Source organism: Rhinopithecus roxellana, chromosome 8 (genome assembly GCF_007565055.1).
Source record: "Rhinopithecus roxellana isolate Shanxi Qingling chromosome 8, ASM756505v1, whole genome shotgun sequence".
In the NCBI taxonomy this organism is placed as follows: Eukaryota; Metazoa; Chordata; class Mammalia; order Primates; family Cercopithecidae; genus Rhinopithecus; species Rhinopithecus roxellana.
The window spans coordinates 128860578-128880621 of record NC_044556.1 but is presented as its reverse complement, the minus strand read 5'-3'; the positions used below and the strand labels follow the sequence as shown (position 1 = coordinate 128880621).

The 20044-nt window shown below is 37.0% G+C and overlaps 1 protein-coding gene across 3 annotated transcripts in view; it reads right to left on the bottom strand.

Moving 5' to 3' along the window:
• Nucleotides 1–1761: 1761 nt before the first annotated feature.
• RALGPS2 (Ral GEF with PH domain and SH3 binding motif 2) overlaps nucleotides 1762–20044 on the bottom strand; it is a 239763-nt gene continuing 221480 nt past the window's right edge. For all 3 annotated transcript variants that reach the window (XM_030935727.1, XM_030935726.1, XM_030935728.1), the window contains 3 exons: nucleotides 17597–17702; nucleotides 12641–12732; nucleotides 1762–3161 (listed from right to left, as the gene is read on the bottom strand). In XM_030935727.1, the coding sequence (XP_030791587.1) occupies nucleotides 3132–3161; nucleotides 12641–12732; nucleotides 17597–17702 (228 nt within the window). In that variant the 3' untranslated portion in view covers nucleotides 1762–3131. The remainder of the gene's footprint in view (nucleotides 3162–12640; nucleotides 12733–17596; nucleotides 17703–20044) is intronic.

The window sequence follows — 20044 nt, the reverse complement described above, 5'->3', positions numbered from 1 at the left end:
TTCTGAAAAACAAGCAGAGCCTGAACAGAGGGGGCATGAGGCCAAAAACAGTGCTCTGGAAGGTCATTCTGTAGTTATTTTCAACAGGCTGTATAACATGCCAATCATTATGCTTATCATAAACAGGCTTAAATTTAAATTATAACTGAATTTCTAATGAGTTCTTCTTGGCTAAGGGCGAAACAAATGATCTTTTTTTTTTTTTTTTTTTTTTTTTTTTTTTTTTTTTTTGAGACGGAGTCTCGCTCTGTCGCCCAGGCTGGAGTGCAGTGGCCGGATCTCAGCTCACTGCAAGCTCCGCCTCCCGGGTTTACGCCATTCTCCTGCCTCAGCCTCCCAAGTAGCTGGGACTACAGGCACCCGCCAACTCGCCCGGCTAGTTTTTTGTATTTTTTAGTAGAGACGGGGTTTCGCCGTGTTAGCCAGGATGGTCTCGATCTCCTGACCTCGCGATCCACCCGTCTCGGCCTCCCAAAGTGCTGGGATTACAGGCTTGAGCCACCGCGCCCGGCCGAAACAAATGATCTTAATGCTGATGAACATTTTGAGCTTTTGAGTCACTTATTTACAATTGAGGGTAGGCTTAATTAATAAGAAGATTCATCTTCCCAAGAATAAACTATCTAAATATTTAATATATTTTGGTAACATATTTTCTTTGAATTATTATCAGTTATTATTTGGTGAATTATAGATAAAAAAATTCACCTACACTATTTTAACTCACTTTTCTGTTTTCAATTTACTTCAAATGCTAAAATAATCTTAAAAAGCAATGACTAATTTTTTGAATGAATAAATTTTAAAGACAGAAAAACAACAATGACTTCTGCACTGTTAAAAAATTTAGTCAGTCCGAGGCCACAAGTCTATCTACAAACTATTAACCAAATTTGAACACTATCTTATTCAAAGCAAGCATCCATTAATGTTTAGAGCTGAAAATATCAAACACATCTTCCAGCTTAGCTCTCTCCCTTTGGCAAAACTATGTGATGTCAGGCTCTGACTTCCAGCTGCATATTTCCCCAGATATGGTTAACCTACAACATGTCTACATTAGCTTATTTATGACAAACAAATGAAATAAAAAAAAATCCACAGGGTTCTCATTCACAATACTTTTTAAAAAAAGCACATACACTGTTAAAAACACTATTTCTGAAGAGAAATAAACAAATTAAGAAATTTTAAAAAATGCAAAACAGAAGTAAGATGTGCAAGGTCTACGTAGTAATACTGCTGGCTAAGCAGATGGTGCCTTTCTATTACCCAACATGGGTTAAGCTTACAGCATTAATTGAAAAATCATTCAGCACAGGAAACTTTTGCCCTCTCCAGCCTATGTCACTAACCCCCAGAAATAATGGTATTTCTGCTATTCATGAAGCATATTTGAACTCTTAACATCTTTTCCAAACATAAAACTAAATTAAAAAACTTAACACTCAAAAAAAGCTCTTCTCTTTTCCTTTGGATGGATTTTAAGTTAATTATTGTATAAGCAATATTTTTGATTGAAGTTTCATGGACTCAAGGGCAAAATAGTTATAATAAAAAAGTATAAAATTCTCTAAGAATACGAATGTGAGAAATTTTATGTGAAGCCCAAAGTAACAGAAGTCGATTAGTAGATATCGGTCACAAAGCATTACCCTACTCTGGGCCACTGCTAAAATTTATTATGTCTCAAGAGTTTATAACATTCGACACATAGCCTTTGTTTGAGTGTCATTTTTCGTTAAAATTCTAAGGCATCTCACCTTCAAACTTTTTTTTTAATAATTCAACATTTACTTTAGAAATTAAATGCACTATTGCATAGAAGAGTTCTCATAAAACTGCTTGGTCAACTACTGACAAAATGTGGTTTCAAGTCAGAGACCTACAGTAAATTTTCAGAAAAATGTTTTGGTATGTTTATGGTAAATCACACAAGAAGTATAAAGTTTAGATACTCAAAATTTCCAGAATCTGACATTTTCACCTTTATCCCTCTTAAAATTATTCTGTATGTCTTATAACAAAATACATACGTACATCTATATGTGTTACCTTTTAGCTCCTGAATCTCATATTGAACAAAAAGAGAGAAAATGAATAATAAAAAAATAACTCTGGCATTATGCACATTAAACACTGTAAAGAAAATATCCTGACAAAATATCAATGTCTTGATGATAAAAACCACCTGTGACTGGGAGAAGGGAAAATCCAATTAACTTGGGAAAAGATCTAATTATTGTAAAATCTCAGAAAAGTTTAGGTTGGGATTATAGTTCTTTACTTAAGCAGATCTGTGGTCCAACAATGAATTCATATAGAAAGCTAAACTTTAACCCTAGTTAGAAACAACCATGTTTTCTGAAACCTACTTAAAAAAAAAGTGTCTGGCAAATGAACACTCAGCCTTTGTACCTCCTGCAGGAAATAATGTTCCCCTTACAGTACTACATTTCAGAAGTTTAGTGTTTAAAAAATTCTCCCCTCATCCAAAACAAAACAAACACCCCCACCCAATCCCAAACAAACCCAACAACTCACATGACTAACACTTCTCATTCCTACACTCTCGCTGTGAGAAAGCCAGTGAGGCTGCAGACTACTAGAGGGAGAACAAACCTTGCAGGTGGGCTGCTGGTACAATCCCTGCTAAGTCTCTTCACCTCGGTTCAAAACGAGCTCCTGATGGAATCCGCAAGAATATGTTTTTCCTTTTTAAAGCATATCTAAAAAAGGCAATTCCCCCCTCTAAAATTATTACAAAGTTAAAAGAAATGCAAATTAGCTACGATCTATTCCAAGCACAGCACCGCCAGAAGATTCACACACACTATTTGGTGTTTCATGTTGGTTTTCCTTTCATTCTTTTAAGGCAGTGGTTTCCACAGGTCAGTTCTGAGATAAGAAGCATGGTTCATGGCAGTTTGTTCTGCAACTCCAATTTGTTCTCTGGGAATATCTCAATTCATTCCCTGAAATTAGTGCTTTTTTGGTTCAGAATTCCAAAGACTGAGACAGAGCCGCTGGGCTCTTCCTGGCACAGGATGGTTTATAGCTGGCGCTCTTTTATCAGGTCCCCATGCTCACATAGAAGCAATAGTTCACCTCTCTTTTTTTTTCTCAGGCTTCTACTCAAAAGTCATCAAGTTTGTAGGAACCTAAAAAATACAAGCATTAAAAACTGAGTTTAAAAGTTGTTTTTCAAAGGAGTATTTCTTATCTTTCCTTGTTACTTAGGCAAGCCCAAATCTTTCCACTTAAGTATCTTTTATTTATTTATTTTTTTATTATGATTTTTTTGAGACGGAGTCTCGCTCAGTGGCCCAGGCTGGAGTGCAGTGGCCGGATCTCAGCTCACTGCAAGCTCCGCCTCCCGGGTTTACGCCATTCTCCTGCCTCAGCCTCCCGAGTAGCTGGGACTACAGGCGCCCGCCACCTCGCCCGGCTGTTTTTTTTGTATTTTTTAGTAGAGACGGGGTTTCACCGTGTTAGCCAGGATGGTCTTGATCTCCTGACCTGGTGATCCGCCCGTCTCGGCCTCCCAAAGTGCTGGGATTACAGGCTTGAGCCACCGCGCCCGGCTTAAGTATCTTTTAAAAGGAACTTGATATAAGGAGCTTCAATAGTTTATGAATAATTAACATGCTAGAACATTTTCAAGAGAAAATCACTGAAATGAGTTAATACTCTTTCTAGTAAGATGACATCTATACAGGAGAAGGGGCAGAGACAGTATCTTTCTTGTCTAACACAGGGGGCTCAGTATACGTTTACTGAAGGAATAAATGAATAGAGCAAGACTATGACTCTGGTAGGGTGAGATTCCAGATACACTTGTCATTATTTATTTTCTCATTATATATTACAAAAATTCCTAGGCGCACATTTTTAAAATCAGCAAAAATAATTTTACAACAAACATTACTAAGAATTTATTTGTAAAATCATGATGAAAGTAAGTAGAGAAAAACAAAATTCCTTATTAGAGTTTCACTAGTTAAAACAAATCCTCAAAACCAGTTTTCCAAAGTTGTACTGGTAGAGGTATTCATATGTCAGTGGTCTTTTCTGTCCTTAAGACAGTTGAACAGCTCTCACACTTTAGAAACCTCTCTCTGAAACCTATTACACGCAAAAACATTAATATCTTACAAGTGGCAGCTTCTGAATAAAAAATTATGTTGGACAATATAATCATAACTGAATTATAAATCAAATACAACACAAATGCTCAAGTGCTTAAAGTATACATTTTCAGGCCTGATTATAAAAAACTCATTTGGCCAGGCACGGTGGCTCACGCCTGTAATCCCAGCACTTTGGGAGGCCGAGGCAGGCGGATCACTTGAGGTCAGGAGTTCAAGACCTGCCTGGCCAACATGGTGAAACCCCATCTCTACTGAAAATACAAAAATTAGCTGGGCGTGTGATGAGTGCCTGTAATCCCAGCTACTCAGGAGGCTGAGGCAGGAGAACGGCTTGAACCTGGGAGGCAGACGTTGCAGTGAACCAAGATCACATCATTGTACTCTAGGCTGTGCAACAAGAGTGAAACTCTGTCTCAAAAACAAAAACAAAAAACAAAAAACAAAAAACTCGTATTTAAGTAAAGTAAAAGTTTCATTTCTTTTTAAGTTGCCTGAATGTGGTTTAAGGTATTTTGCATTTGAGTCAGAGTTTTCTACTAAAACTTTCACAGGTTCTACTTATAAATTTGCCACTGTTCTAATTCTTTTAAGTATAGAAACAAATATTTATACACATCTGGTTGACTTGTTCCACAGAAATACTCACTAATACAGTAAAAGAAATTGAACCTTTAAGCTGGTATATGTATATATTATCTAGATTCATCTTGGAATCTGAGATTAAAAAAAGAGAGAGTCTTAATACCCTAAATTGCATTTATAGAAAATGTATAGAAATGAAGTGAATCCTGAAAGGCTTAGTTTAGACAAAGCCAGATCTGTTTCTTTCAATCTGCCCCAGACACTAACTTGACAAGGCAAAAAAATACTTTTTGCTCTATGGCATTTCATGTTCTTTATGGAGGTTGCTAAAAATGGTACCAAACACCGCTATTAGTGTTTCATATATATTTGAAACAATAAAAATTATGAGAAAACAAAGCCCATTCCAACAATATTTAAAAAAACAGCCTTGGGATCGGGACAAGATGGCCAACTAGACATAGCCGGGAAGAGCTTCTCCCACCAAGAGAGATCTGAGTATCTAGTAGACCAACATACTCCAAGCCTATCTTCTGAGAGGATGCACTGAGAGTGGGTGGAGAGATGATGCAGAACCAGGGTTGAAAAGCAAAGAAGCTAGGAACCCTGCACAGGGTTATGGAGTGCTGGGACTCACTCCTGAATAGCTCCTAAGGAAGGGGTGAGTAAAGTAACTGTGGAATGGCCCACTCTCACTACAAACCGCTGGGATCCTAGTGGCAGGAGATCCCACGATCCTCCTGGATATTTGAGTTGCCAGGGAGAACTGCCTGGAGAGCTGGCAGAGACAGAGCTTTAGGTCTACATGGAGCCCAGGGGGTATGGTGTGGGGAAAGCTGCAAAGGAACATGGCCATAGGTGCCCACCCACCAAGGCCCTTCATATTCCTCCAGGTAGCTCTGACCTTTGTTAACTGTTATATTTGGAGAGAGCAGGGCTGTCTTTCCCATGAGACTATGGTGAGTCTGAGCTGCATGTCCCGTTGTCTGCTGGCCCCTTCCAAGGTCCCTGTTTGGCCACTCCTATGAGAGCAGGCACACAGTGTAGCTTCCACTATTCTGTTGGAATGCTTTTGCGGGCGACTGTTGCCATAGTGCTTTTACCAGTGGCCCCCACTAACCTACCAGAACACTTTCACCAGTGACCCCTGAGGAAGTGCTTTTGCCAGTAACCCCTGATGGAGAGGTTTTGCCAGTAGCCTGGGAGCACCTTGGTCCACCCAGTGCAGCTGGTGGTTGACCTCAAGAGGCCAGAGGAAAAAGCCAGGGGCCTGGTCCCAGCCCCTTGGGAGTTACAGCAAACAGCCCAGGAGTGCCAAGCTGAACCTTGGCTCTCTGAAGGCATCCAGAAATGAAACCAATTGACTATACCCAACTTAGACCATAGTCGAACCCTGAAGGGAAATAAAGAACATAAAAACAAATACCACCACCCAAAAGTCAGCAGCTTCAAAGGATAAAGGAACATCAGCCCTCACAGATGAGAAAGAACCAATGCAAGAACTCTAGCAACTCTAAAAACCACAGTGTCTTCTTACCTTCAGACAACTACAATAGCTTCCCAGCAATGGTTCTGAACCAGATTGAAATGACTGAAATGACAGACATAGGATTTAGAATCTGAATAGCAAGGAAACTCAGTGAGATACAGGAGCAAGTAAAATCCAATTTAAGGAAAACAGTAAAACAATCCAAGAGTTGAAAGACAACACAGCCATTTTAAGAAAGAACCAAACTGAACTGCTAGAATTAAAAAATTCACTCTAGGAATTTCTTTCTTTTTCTTTTCTTTCCTTCTTTTTTTTTTTTTTTTTTTTTTGAGATGGAGTCTTGCTCTGTTGCCCAGGTTGGAGTGCAGTGGCATGATCTTGGCTCATTGCAACCTCTGCCTCCCAGGTTCAAGCAATTCTCCTGTCTCAGCCTCCCTGGTGGCTGGGACTACAGTAGTGGTTGGGACTAGAGGTGTGCACCAACACGCCCGGCTAATTTTTTTATTTTTAGTAGAGACGGGGTTTCACCATATTGGCCAGGCTGGTCCCGAACTCCTGACCTCAAGTGATCTGCCTGCCTCAGCCTCCCAAAGTGCTAGGATTACAGGCGAGAGCCACTGCGCCCAGCCTAGGAATTTCATAATACAATTGGAAGCATTAACAACAGAATAGACCAAACCAAGGAAAGAATCTCAGAATTCGAAAAGTACTCCTTCAAATTAACAGAGACCACAATAAAGAAAAAAATTTTAAAAATGAGCAAAATCTTTGATAAATAGGGGATTATGTAAAGAGACTAAATCTATGACTCACTGGTGTTACTGCAAGAAAAGGAGAGAGAGTAAGCAACCTGAAACGTATTTGAGGAAACAGTCCACAAAAACTATCCCAATCTTGCTACAGAAGTTGATGTGCAAACTCAAGAAATTCACAGACTCCCCACAAGATACTATACAAGATGACCATCCCTAAAACACTTAATCATCAGATTCGCCAAGGTCAATGCAAAAGAAAAAAATCTTAAATGGAGCTTGAGAAAAGGGGCAGTAAAGGGAACTGCATCAGGCTAACAGTGGACCTTTCAGTAGAAACTTTACAAGCCAGAAGAGGCTGGGGGCCTATTTTTAGCATCCTTAAAGAAAAGAAATTCCAACCAAAAATTTCATGTCCCACCAAACTAAGCTTCATACGTGAAGGAGATAGAAAATCCTTTTCAGACAAGCAAAGACTAAGGAATTCACTATCATCAGACTTGCCTTACAAGAGGTCCTTTAAGAAGTGCTACTTGTGGAAATGAAAGAAAAATAACTGCCACCACAAAAACACACTTAAGCATATAGTCCACTGACACTATAAAGCAACTATACAATGAAGTCTACATAACAAGCAGCTAACTACACGATGACAGGATTAAATCCTCACACATCAATAGTAACCTTGAATGTAAATGGGCTTAAAAGGCAAAGTGGCAAGCTGGACAAAGAAGCAAGACCCAACTGTCTGTTTTCTTCAAAAGAACCATCTCACATGTAACAACATACATAGGCTCAAAGTAAAGGTATGGAGAAAGACTTATCAAGCAAATGGAAAACAAAAAAGAACAAGGGTTGCTAGTCTTATATTACATAAAACAGACTATAAACTAACAATGGTCAAAAAGGACAAAGAAGGGCATTACATAATGATGAAGGGTTCAATTCATCCAGAAGACTAAACTATGCTAAAGATATATGCACCCAACATTGGAGCATCTAGATTTAGAAAACAAGTTCTTAGAGACCTACAAAGAGACTTAGATGACTACACAATGGAAGACTTCAACACCCCACTGATAGTGTCAGGCAGATCACCCAGGCAGAAAACTAACAAAAATGTTCTGGACTTAAGCTCAACATTTAACAAACTAGACCCAATAGACATCTATAGAATACTTCATTCAACAACACAAGAATATACATTCTTCTCACTGGCACAAGACACATTCTCTAAGATCAACCACATGCTTAGCCATAAAACAAGTGCCAACATAGTCAAAAAAATCGAAATCATACCAACCATATCCTCACACTACAGTACAATAAAACTACAAATCAATACCAAGAAGGTTTCTCAAAACCATAGAATTATATGGTACTTAACTTTCTTCCAAATGACTTTTGGGTAAAGAATGAAATTATGAGAGAAATCAAAAAACGATTTAAAACTAAGGAAAACAGAGACACAACATACCAGACTTAATACCTATGTCAAGAAGTTAGAAAGAGCTCAAATTAACAACCTAACATCACAACTGGAGGAACCAGAAAAACAAAAGGAAACTAACCCCAAAGCTAGCAGAAAAAAAGAAATAACCAAAATCAGAGCAGAAGTGAATGAAATTGAGATGCAAAAATGCATACGAAAGAGCAATGAAACCAGAAGTTGGTTCTTTAAAAGAAAAAACAAGATCGATAGACTGGTAGCAAGATTAACAAAGAAAGCAACAGAAAAGATCCAAATAATCACAATCAGAAATTACAAAGGTGACATACAACTGACTCCACAGAAATACAAAAAATCCTCAGAGACTAACACTTATATGCACACAAACTAGAAAACCTAAAAGAAATGGATAAATTCCTGAAAACACACAACCTCTGAAGATTGAATGAGGAAGAAACTGAATCCCTAAAAAGACCAATAATGAGTTCCAAACCTGAATCAGTAATAAAACCCAAAAAAGCCTTGGACTAGACAGATTTCACAGTTGAATTCTACTAGATGTACAAAAAAGAGCTAGTACCAATCTTTCTGAAAACATTCTGAAAAATCAGAAAGAAAAGACTCCTCCCTAACTCATTCCATGAAGTCAACATCATTCTGATACCAAAAACTAGCAGAGACACAATGAAAAAAATAGAACCACAGGTCAATATACTTGAAGAACACAGACACAAAAATCCTCAACAAAATATTAGCAAACTGAATCCAGCAGTATATCAGAAAGTTAATTCACCACAATCAAGTAGACTTTACTCCTGAGATGCAAGGTTGGTTCCCAGATGCAAATCAATAAATGTGATTCACCACATAAACAAAATTAAAAATAGAAAACCATATGATCATCTCAAAAGATGCAAAAAAGGCTTCTGATAAAATTCAACACCCTTTCATGTTAAAAGCCCTCAACAAATTAGGCACTGAAAGAACATCTCTCAAAATAGTAAGAGTCATCTATGGCAAACCCACAGCAACATCATTCTGAACGGGCAAAAGCTGGAAGAATTCCCTTATAGAACTGGAACAAGGATGCCCACTTTCACCACTCCTATTCAACATAGTACTTACTGGAGGTCCCAGCCAGAGCAATCAGACAAGAGAAAGAAATAAAAGGCATTCAAATAGAAAGAGGAAGTCAAACCATCTCTCTTCAGACTATATGATGTTGTATCTAGAAAACCCCACAGTCTCTGCCCCAAAGCTCCTAGATCTGATAAACAACTTCAGCAAACTCTCAGGATACAAAATCAATGTACAAAAATCAAGAGCATTTCTATACACCAGTAACATTCAAACTGAGAGCCAAATCAAGAACACAATTCCATTTACAATAGCCACAAAAAGAAAAAAGTACCTAGGGATACAGCTAATCAAGGAGGTGAAAGATCTCTACTACGAGAATTACAAAACATTGCTCAAAGTAATCAGAGATGACACAAACAAAGGGAAAAGTATTCCATGCTCATGGATTGGAAGAATCAATACTGTTAAATGTCCACATTGTCCAAAGCAATCTACAGATTCAATGCTATTCCTATCAAACTACCAATGACATTCTTCAAAGAATTAGAAAAAAACATTCTAAAATTCATATGGAACAACAACAACAACAACAACAACAAAAAAAAAAAAAAAAAAGAAAAAAAGGCCCAAATAGCCAAAGCAATTCTAAGTAAAAAGAACAAAGCTGGAGGCATTACACTAGCTGATTTCAAACTATACTACAGGGCTACAGTAACCAAAAAATAGCATGGTACTGGTACAAAAACAGATAACAATGGAACAGGATGGAACCAATGGAACAGGATAGAGAGCCCAGAAATAATGTCTCACACCTACCACCAATTGATCTTTGACAAAGCTGACAAAAACAAGCAATGGTGAAAAGACTCCCTATTCAACATACTGCTGGGATAACTGGATAGCCATATACAGAAGATTAAAACTGGATCCCTTCTTTATACTATACATAAAAATCAACTCAAAATGGATTAAAGACTTAAATGCAAAACCTAAAACTATAAAAACCCTGAAAGATAACCCAGGACACACCATTCTGGACACAGGCCCTGGCAAAGATTTCATGATGAAGACTCCAAAAGCAGTTGCAACAAAAACAAACCCTGACAAACAGGACCTAATTAGCGAGCTTCTGCACAGCAAAAGAAACTATCAGCAGAATAAACCAACATTCCTAGAGAAGGGGAGAAAATATTTTCAAACTATGTATCTGAAAAAGGTCTAATATCTAGAATCTATAAGGAACTTAAACAAATTTACAGGCAAAAGACAACTCCATTAAAAAGTGGGCAAAGGACATGAACAGACACTTCTCAAGAGAATAAATACATATGGCCAACAAGCATTTGAAAAATGCCCAATATCACTAATTGCCAGAGATATGCAAATTAAAACTGCAATGAGATACCATCTCACACCACTCAGAATGGCTAAGTCAAAAAATAACAGATGTTGGCAAGGTTGCAGAGAAAAGGGAATGCTTATACACTTGGTAGGAATGGAAGTTCAGCCACCATGGAAAGCAGCTTGGAGATTTCTCAAAGATCTTAAAACAACTACCATTCAACCCAGCAATTCCATTACTGAGTATATACTCAAAGGAAAATAAATTGTTCTACCAAAAAGACACACATATGTTCATCCCAGCAGTATACACTATATAGTAAAGACATGGAATCAACTTAGGTGCCCATCAACAGTGGACTGGATAAAGAAAATGTGGTACATATATGCTATGGAATACTACACAGTGATTTTTAAATAACAGTGAAATCATGTCCTTGGCAGCAACATGAATGCAGTTGGAGGCCACTAAGTGAAATAATGCAGGAACAGAAAACCAAATACTGCATGTTCTCACTCATAAGTGGGAGCTAAACACTGAATACACCTAGACACAAAGATGGGAACAATCGATGCTGAGCATTACCAGAGTGGGGAGGGTGGGAGAGGGGTGATGGTTGAAAAACCAGTGGGTACCCTGCTCGCTACCTGGGTGATGGGATCATTTATACACCAAATCTCAGTGACACGCAGTATACCCATGTAACAAACTTGCACAAGTACCCTCTGAACCCAAAAGTCAAAAAACAAACAAAAAGAATGGACTTAAAGGATGAAGAAAGTTTGAATCCACCATTTTTTATTTGTGTGACCCGTGTAGGTCATTTTGTATGGTGGAGCCTTAGTTTAAACGATCAAGAAAGGGTAATAACTTACATCTTGATATGACAGGGTGAAAAATACTTCTGTAAGCTTTCTAAGCTGATATAGTGCATCATATTCAATATTACCTACTGATAAAGCTAACTACGTACTTCTGCATTACCAATATGCTAAGTCAATGATTTTCAAATATATTTAACAAACAACTGGTTCCACAAGTCTACATAAATTTCTGTAAATGCGGCTATGTTTTTTATGTCTGCTCTACCAATCTGTGGTTCAACTTTAACTGTGCAACAAGGTTTGGGGAAAACAACACAATGGATTCCTGCTCTTCTGCAGCTGAAAGCCTTTCAATTAGACCATTTTTGTTTCAGTAAAATAAAAGCAAATAAAATCCAAATGGTTTTTGGTTTCACTACCACCACAGAAACCCACATCAATTTGTCAACAGATCAAATAAAGATGAATTTGAATAATTTTTATTAATTTAATATGCCATCTAATTTTTATCCTTTAGAGAACTATACTCTTGACTACCATACTGGCTACCTTTCTCTGCTTTGAACACACCTTAAGCTTGTTCCAGTTTCAGGCTCCCTGCACTTGCTCTTCCCTTAAACAGTTCTCTGCTCTCCTCTTCTTATAGCTCATTCCTTCTTGTGGTTCATGTCAGTACCATCTCCTCAGGGAGATTTTTATGTTTGTACTCCCATTGCTCTGCATCACATACTTCTATTTTGTTTTCTTCATATAGTTCTGACTGTTTGATATTTTGTTACTTGTTTGATGATTATTGTCTAGCTCCTCACTAAAATGCAGACCTTCATGTCTTATTAACTGTAGTCAACAAGAATAAAACCACCACCATTCTCCTAGTTAACTCAGAACTAGTTTGTTTACTTCTCTTGGAACTCTTTTACATATATTCCCAAATTATGGACTATTCTGAGAATTAAGGAGAAATGCTTACCTGTTGTTTGTTACTTTGGCAGGCTGCACTCAAATGCTTAAACCATAGCATTGCATTCATTCTATTGCCAGCTTGAAACTTGTACGAATTTCCTAAAATTATCCAAAACAAGGGGGAAATAATAAAAATGTAAGGACAATGACACATAATAATTATGCCAGATATTAATGAACAAATTAAACATGACTAGAGTTTTCAGTTTTAGAATTCTATTCACTTAACACCTCCATTTTATTGTATCTCCTATTTTTATCGTATTTCCAATACAATAAAGAATTCTTGATGCAACACATTTACATGCTATCATATTTTCAGAAAGTCACTTTTGCTGCTTATGAATTAGAAGACATAATTTTGTCTCCTTAAATGCTCTTTAGAATAAAATACACCTAAATAAAATAACTGTGTGGCATCTCAAATCTGTGTGGATAAGACTGCAGAATATTGGTTCTGAATACTTACTTACTACTTAGATATCTAAATATTAGACTTTTTTTTTTTTTTTTTTGTGATGGAGTCTCGCTCTGTCACCCAGGCTGGAGTACAGTGGCGTGATCTCAGCTCACTGCAACCTCTGCCTCCCAGTTTTAAGAGATTCTTGTGCCTCAGCCTCCCAAGAAGCTGGGATTACAGGTGTGCACCACAATGCCTAGCGAAGTTTTCTGTATTTTTAGTAGAGATGGAGTTTCACCATGTTGGCCAGGCTGGTCTTGAATTCTTTTTTTTTTTTTTGAGACGGAGTCTCGCTCTGTCACCCAGGCTGGAGTGCAGTGGTCGGATCTTGGCTCACTGCAAGCTCCGCCTCCCGGGTTTACACCATTCTCCTGCCTCAGCCTCCCGAGTAGCTGGGACTACAGGCGCCGCCACCACGCCTGGCTAATTTTTTGTATTTTTAGTAGAGACGGTGTTTCACGGTGTTAGCCAGGATGGTCTTGATCTCCTGACCTTGTGATCTGCCCGTCTCGGCCTCCCAAAGTGCTGGGATTACAGGCTTGAGCCACCGTGCCTGGCCGCTGGTCTTGAATTCTTGACTTCAAGTGATCTGCCTGCCTTGGCCTCCCAAAGTGCTGGGATTTACAGGCATGAGTCCTCACACCCACACCCGGCCTAAATATTAGTAGATGTTAAGTTTTAACATGCCAAAATGCTTCAACATGTTTAACACTTAAACACTAGCTATTTAGTATAATTAAGGATTAGTCATATAACATTGATAGACTATGCTTTTAGTCTTTAGTTACAAGACATTTGTCAAGATTATTACAGATTTCCAGTTCTGCTGAGAGCACTTAGGGAAAGTCTATGAGGCAACTTTTTCTCTTTTAAGAAATTAGAAATTCATTTGAGCTGTGTGTATTTAGTAGTTCCTATATTGACTTTAATTCAAGCCTGACATATAATGAGGATATTTTAAATGGTTACATGTATTAAGGTGAGGAAGCAATAAGTTGAGAAAAGAAAGGATCCATGTACTATAGGCTGCTCTAAATTAAGCTTTATTTCCTTTTTTTCACTGACCTAAGTTCTTTTTATTTCACAATTTTTGCTGAATTCTATTCTTTCCTTAATAACTGCATTCAATGGCTCAATAACTTAACTATATTTAAGCATTATTCAGCTTTTCCTTGAGACTCTAACACTCAAATAACTTTTTCACTTTCCGAAGTAGTTGTTTCTTCACCAAATGTTTAATTAGTCAAGTAACATTGTTACACTTGCTGAACTCAGACACAGACATTAGGTCAATGTGAAAAGAAGGCATATCTACAATTAATCTGGTCATAGCTACAATTTACATACTCACTCCTCCCCTGCAAAAAACCATTAGTATAGATAGACCTCATAAAATTTTGGCTACCTGAAGTAGTTCTATTAGGCAAGCTAAGAAAAACGGAAGAAAACAAAGAATCTGTTAACTAAATCCAATGAAAATGCTCTCATCTTAAAATTTAATTTCATTAATTATGCCTTTGACGTGGGAAGGAGGCTGGGGTTTTGAATTCAAAATTTTGAGTAGGCTTTTATACACCAACAGCAACCAAACAGAGAATCAAATCAAGAACTCAAAGCTTTTTATAATAGCTACAAAACAAAACAAAAAAACCACTTAGGAATATACCTAACAAAGGAGTCGAAAGATCTCTACGAGGAAACTACAAAACACTGTTGAAAAAAATCACTGATGACACAAACAAATGGAAACACATCCCATGCTCATGGATGGGTAGAATCAATATTGTGAAAATGACCATACTGCCAAAAGCAATCTACAAATTCAATGCAATAGCCATCAAAATACCACTATCATTCTTCACAGAATTAGAAAAAACAATTCTAAAAATCATATACAACCAAAAGAGAGCCCACCACAGTTGAAGCAAGACGAAGCAAAAAGAACAAATCTGGAGGCATCACACTACCTGATTTCAAACTATACTATAAGTCCATAGTCACCCAAACAGCATGGTACTGGTATGAAACTAGGCACATAGACCAATGGAATAGAATAGAGAACTCAGAAGTAAACCCAAATACTTACAGCCAACTAATCTTCAACAAAGCAAACAAAAACATAAAAGTGGGGAAAGGACACCCTTTTTAACTAATGGTGCTGGGATAACTGGCTAGCCGCATGTAGGAGAATGAAACTGGATCCTTATCTCTCACCTTATACAAAAATCAACTCAAGATGAATTGAGGACTTAAATCTAAGACCTGAAACTATAAAAATTCTAGATGACAACATTGGAGAAACCCTTCTAGACACTGGCTTAGGCAAGGATTTCATGACCAAGAACCCAAAAACAAATGCAATAGAAACAAAGATAAATAGTTGGGACCTACTTAAACTAAAGAGCTTTTGCATAGAAAAAGGAACAGTCAGCAGAGTAAACAGACAACCCACAGAGTGGGAGAAAATCTTCACAATCTATACATCTGACAAAGGACTAATATCCAGAATCTACAATGAACTCAAACAAATCAGTAAGAAAAAACCAATCCCACCGAGAAGTGGACTAAGGACATGAATAGACAATTCTCAAAAGAAGATATACAAATGGCCAACAAACAAATGAAAAAATGCTCAACATCACTAATGATCAGGGAAATGCAAATCAAAACCACAATGCAATACCACCTTACTCCTGCAAGAATGGCCGTAATCAAAAAAATCAAAAAACAGTAGATGTTGGCATGGATGCGGTAAAACACGCAACACTTCTACACTGCTGGTGGGAATGTAAACTAGTACAGCCACTATGGAATACAGTGTGGAGATTCCTCAAGGAACTAAAAGGAGAACTACCATTTGATTTAGCAATCTCACTACTGAGTATCTACCCTGAGGAAAAGAAGTCATTATATGAAAAAGATACGTGCATGCTCATGTTTATAGCAGCACAATTCACAATTGCAAAATCGTGGAAGCAACCCAAATGTCCATCAATTGACAAATGGATAAAGAAACTGTGGTATATGTATGTGACAGAATACTACGCAGCCATAAACAGCAATGAATTAACAGCATTTCCAGTGACCTGGATGAGACTGAAGACTATTATTCTAAGTGAAGTAACTGAGGAATGGAAAACCAAACATCACATCGTATGTTCTCACTGATATGTGGGAGCTAAGTTATGAGGATGCAAAAGCATAAGAATGATACAATGAACTTTGGGGACTTGGGGGGAAAAGTGGGAAGGGGGACAAACGATAAAAGACTACAAACAGAGTGCAGTATATGCTGCTCGGGTGATGGGTGCACCAAAATCTCACAAATCACCACTAAAGAACTTATTCATGTAATCAAATACCACCTATACCCCAACAACTTATGGGAAAAAAATGTTGAGCAGGGTGTATTTATTCTGTAAATCAATCTACTTAATCTAAAAACAAGACATTTTGGTATTATTATTTTTTCCTGCCTCCAATATATTGCTTACTTGTGTACTTAAAACACTGAAACATCACAAAAGTGGGATATCTGTTGATACAAAATAGCACCTGAACGGAGGTCAAAATATAGTTGTGAAGTCAATAAAAGGTAACATAATGTATTCTTTCTGGTACTTGTCAACTGCTAGCAGTTATGATGGAAGAAAAGCAACCACTTGAGGATATTTTCTGATGAGCCTTGAGGTATCCACTACAGTCACAGGTAGAGTAAGGATGTATGATGTGATTCTACATAGCCCATCCTCCAATTTCTCATATCTACTTTATAAACTCCAATGGTCAATAGCCAGTTATTTTATTCCTAAGTGTCTCTTTATATACTGTATGTAAAATATTATAATTAACTTGGAAAGTAATCTGAGCCAAATATATTCAGAAAGTCACCATTTTGTTGCTTATGGATTAAAATAAGTAATTTTGTTTTTAAATATTCTTTAGAATAAAATACATCTAAATCAATACAATAATTGTGTGGCATCTCTAGATCTGTGTGGATAAGACTGCACAATATTGGTTCTGAATAATTAAAAGTGATAGAATAAATATTTAACTCTGCCACTTTCAGAACTTAATAATAATAATCCATTTCAAGGTACTGATGAAGGAAGGAGTATGGACTATATGGCAAGTATCTAAAAATTTGAAGTAACAGTGGGGGTATATATTCTCAAATTCCCTCCCTCCTTTCCTAGTTAGGTCTCTAGGGATTAGCTGGGCTTTTTAATTTTCAAGTATATGCCCATGTAGCAAAGAAAATAAGCTCCAAAAATACTATTAAAATACATAATGGGACAAAAGTATTTCCCAATAGATAAAACTACACAAACACTTTCCCTCTTGAGTATTCCAGTGAAACTAGGTTTTGGCTCATCAAGTTCTTCATGTATGCATAAAACATTATACATATGACATATATACACACACATACATACATACATATACACAAACACATATATATATGCAGTATCATAAGCCCCAGTTATTCTAACAATTCACCTTTCTCAGAGTCAGTCAGCAGGAAGAGATCAGGATGTTCAGGGTCATCAGCCATCATCACCATCCATCCTACCACAGATACGTTCTTATTGGATGTTGATTTGAACTGAGAGAAAAAAAGATAATTAGTGGAAACAGAAAATTTATGGCTTATTCTAAGCAAAACTTCAGTGTTCGGGAGTGTATTTTCAGTTTCTCTTAATGAAAGATGAGATTTGTGACTTCATGCTGGGTCTTGGTCAGCCTGGGTCCTTTCACTGCTAAATTTCATCCTAGGCAAGCCTTCTTCAGATAATCTCCTACTTTCCAGACCTTCCTAGTTTCAACTCTTCATCAAAACCTAACTGACCTATTCTCCATTCCCAGAGAGCATATGTTTGTGAATATGATATATTAATCTGTTGTTTTTTTCTGAATTACTGTACTACTCCTTATAGGAAGGACATTTGCATTTTAGTAGCTATGTTATCTTAAATCTGATGATGTAACAAATCAGAGAGTTCTTTTTTTTTTTTTTTTTTTGAGACAGTTTCACTCTGTTGCCCAGGCTGTGGTGCAGTGGTGTGATCTCAGCTCACTGCAACCAGGTAATTCTTAATGACAATATTCTTCCTTGCATTTTTCAAAAAAGAGGGGTATTCTTAGCATGTCTATTACTTTTGTAGTTAACTATTCTTTTGTTATTACTATTATTTTAGCTACAACTTCTTTTTTTTTTAATCCTGAGAAAGGGCAGTTATAAAAGAAGAACAGGTTGGCTTAAGCTAGTGCTTAAGAGCATGTATGTGAAGCCATTCAGGTACTGTTTAAAAATGAAGCAGTGCATTGTATAAGGAGGCGTACATGGTAAAACACTAAAAAATAAGGTGACAATTAACAAGAAATTCAGGACAGTGACAGGCTGTGGATATGGTTGACAGGAAAGAAGTGGATGCCTCCGGGAAGGCTGTGATAGTTCTAGTAACGTTCTGTTTCTCACACTGGGTGGAGAGTATACAGGTGTTCATTTTATTTATTATGCTTTAAAATGTACATGTACACTACCTATCTTTTGTATGTATGATATGCTTCACGATTAAAGGAAATGGGAAAAAGAATGAACATGGCACATTTATAACAACATGAAATTGAAGTATGAAAGCTAAAGAAATCAGTAAGTTTTAGTACTGTGAAGAATGAAATTGGCCCTACCACAGGACTGTTGATTTGACAGCTCATAATGTACTTCAACATGAATAGTATGATCTTCTAATATTCTTTTCCTAAGCCTAAAAACTTCTACCTCAATTCCTTTTTTCAAAAAATAAAAAATAACTCAAGCAACATAAACTGCTTCAGAAACAGGGATGAAACTAGAGTGCAAATGCCCCTTGACCACCAGCTGAATTCCATCACATTCCCTAGACATAATCGTCACTTGAGGTGACAACCTCCAGACCTTATTCTATGCATTTATTACATCAGAGGCTTGTGTCATTGTTGCTGCTGGTTTTTACATATTAATGGGGGATACATTTACTCTCTGACTTGTGTTTTTCACCTATCAGTAACCATTTCCTTATTGATAAGTATTTTGGATATTTCCAGATTTCTGTTGTCATAAATATTATAGAAATGTTCTTCTACAGATAATCTTTGTGCACTTGTTCAAACATTTCTGTAGGACAGATTCTCAGATGAGGAATTTCTGGTTATTATCAAGCTAAATACTGACTAGGATTGGCCACCACAAAAACAATACCAATTTAGATTTCTACCAGCCATGGATGACAGTCTGTTTCCCCATATCATGACCAATGCTATATCATCAATCCTTTAAATTTTTGTCTAATGGCAAGAAAGTGTCTCTCTTAATTTGCATTTTTAAATAGTTAGTGAAGTTGATCACCCTACCCACACAAACTCCGTTCTTCATAGGCAAAAAAAATATATACTTTACAGAATACTAAAATAAGGTATACGGACTTCCATATGTCCCACTTCTGGGTTTCTATACATACATGAACAGGTATATTTTAATCTATGATTTTTTTTTTCCTCCAGCTTTTTATTTTGAAAAAATTCAAACTGTATAGAAGTTGAGAATGCCACGATTAGCCATATATCCTTAATCTACATTTTTGTATTTGTTTGATCTCTCTGAACATTCAAATGCAAACTGCAGATATCATAACATTGAACCCTAAATATTTCAATGTGTCTTTTAATAACAAGAATATATTCCTATACAATCACAACGTAATTATTATTTCTAAGAAACTGAACAGACAACCATATAAAGTCCATATTACATTTTCTTAAATTGTTCCAATAATAACCTGTATAGCTTTTTAAATTTTTTCCCCAATATAACTCCAGGATTCAACTAAAACATACATTGCATTTAGTTGTCAAGTCTCCTTTAATCTAGAACAGTCCTCCTGTCCCCCTGCCCTTACTCCACCTGCC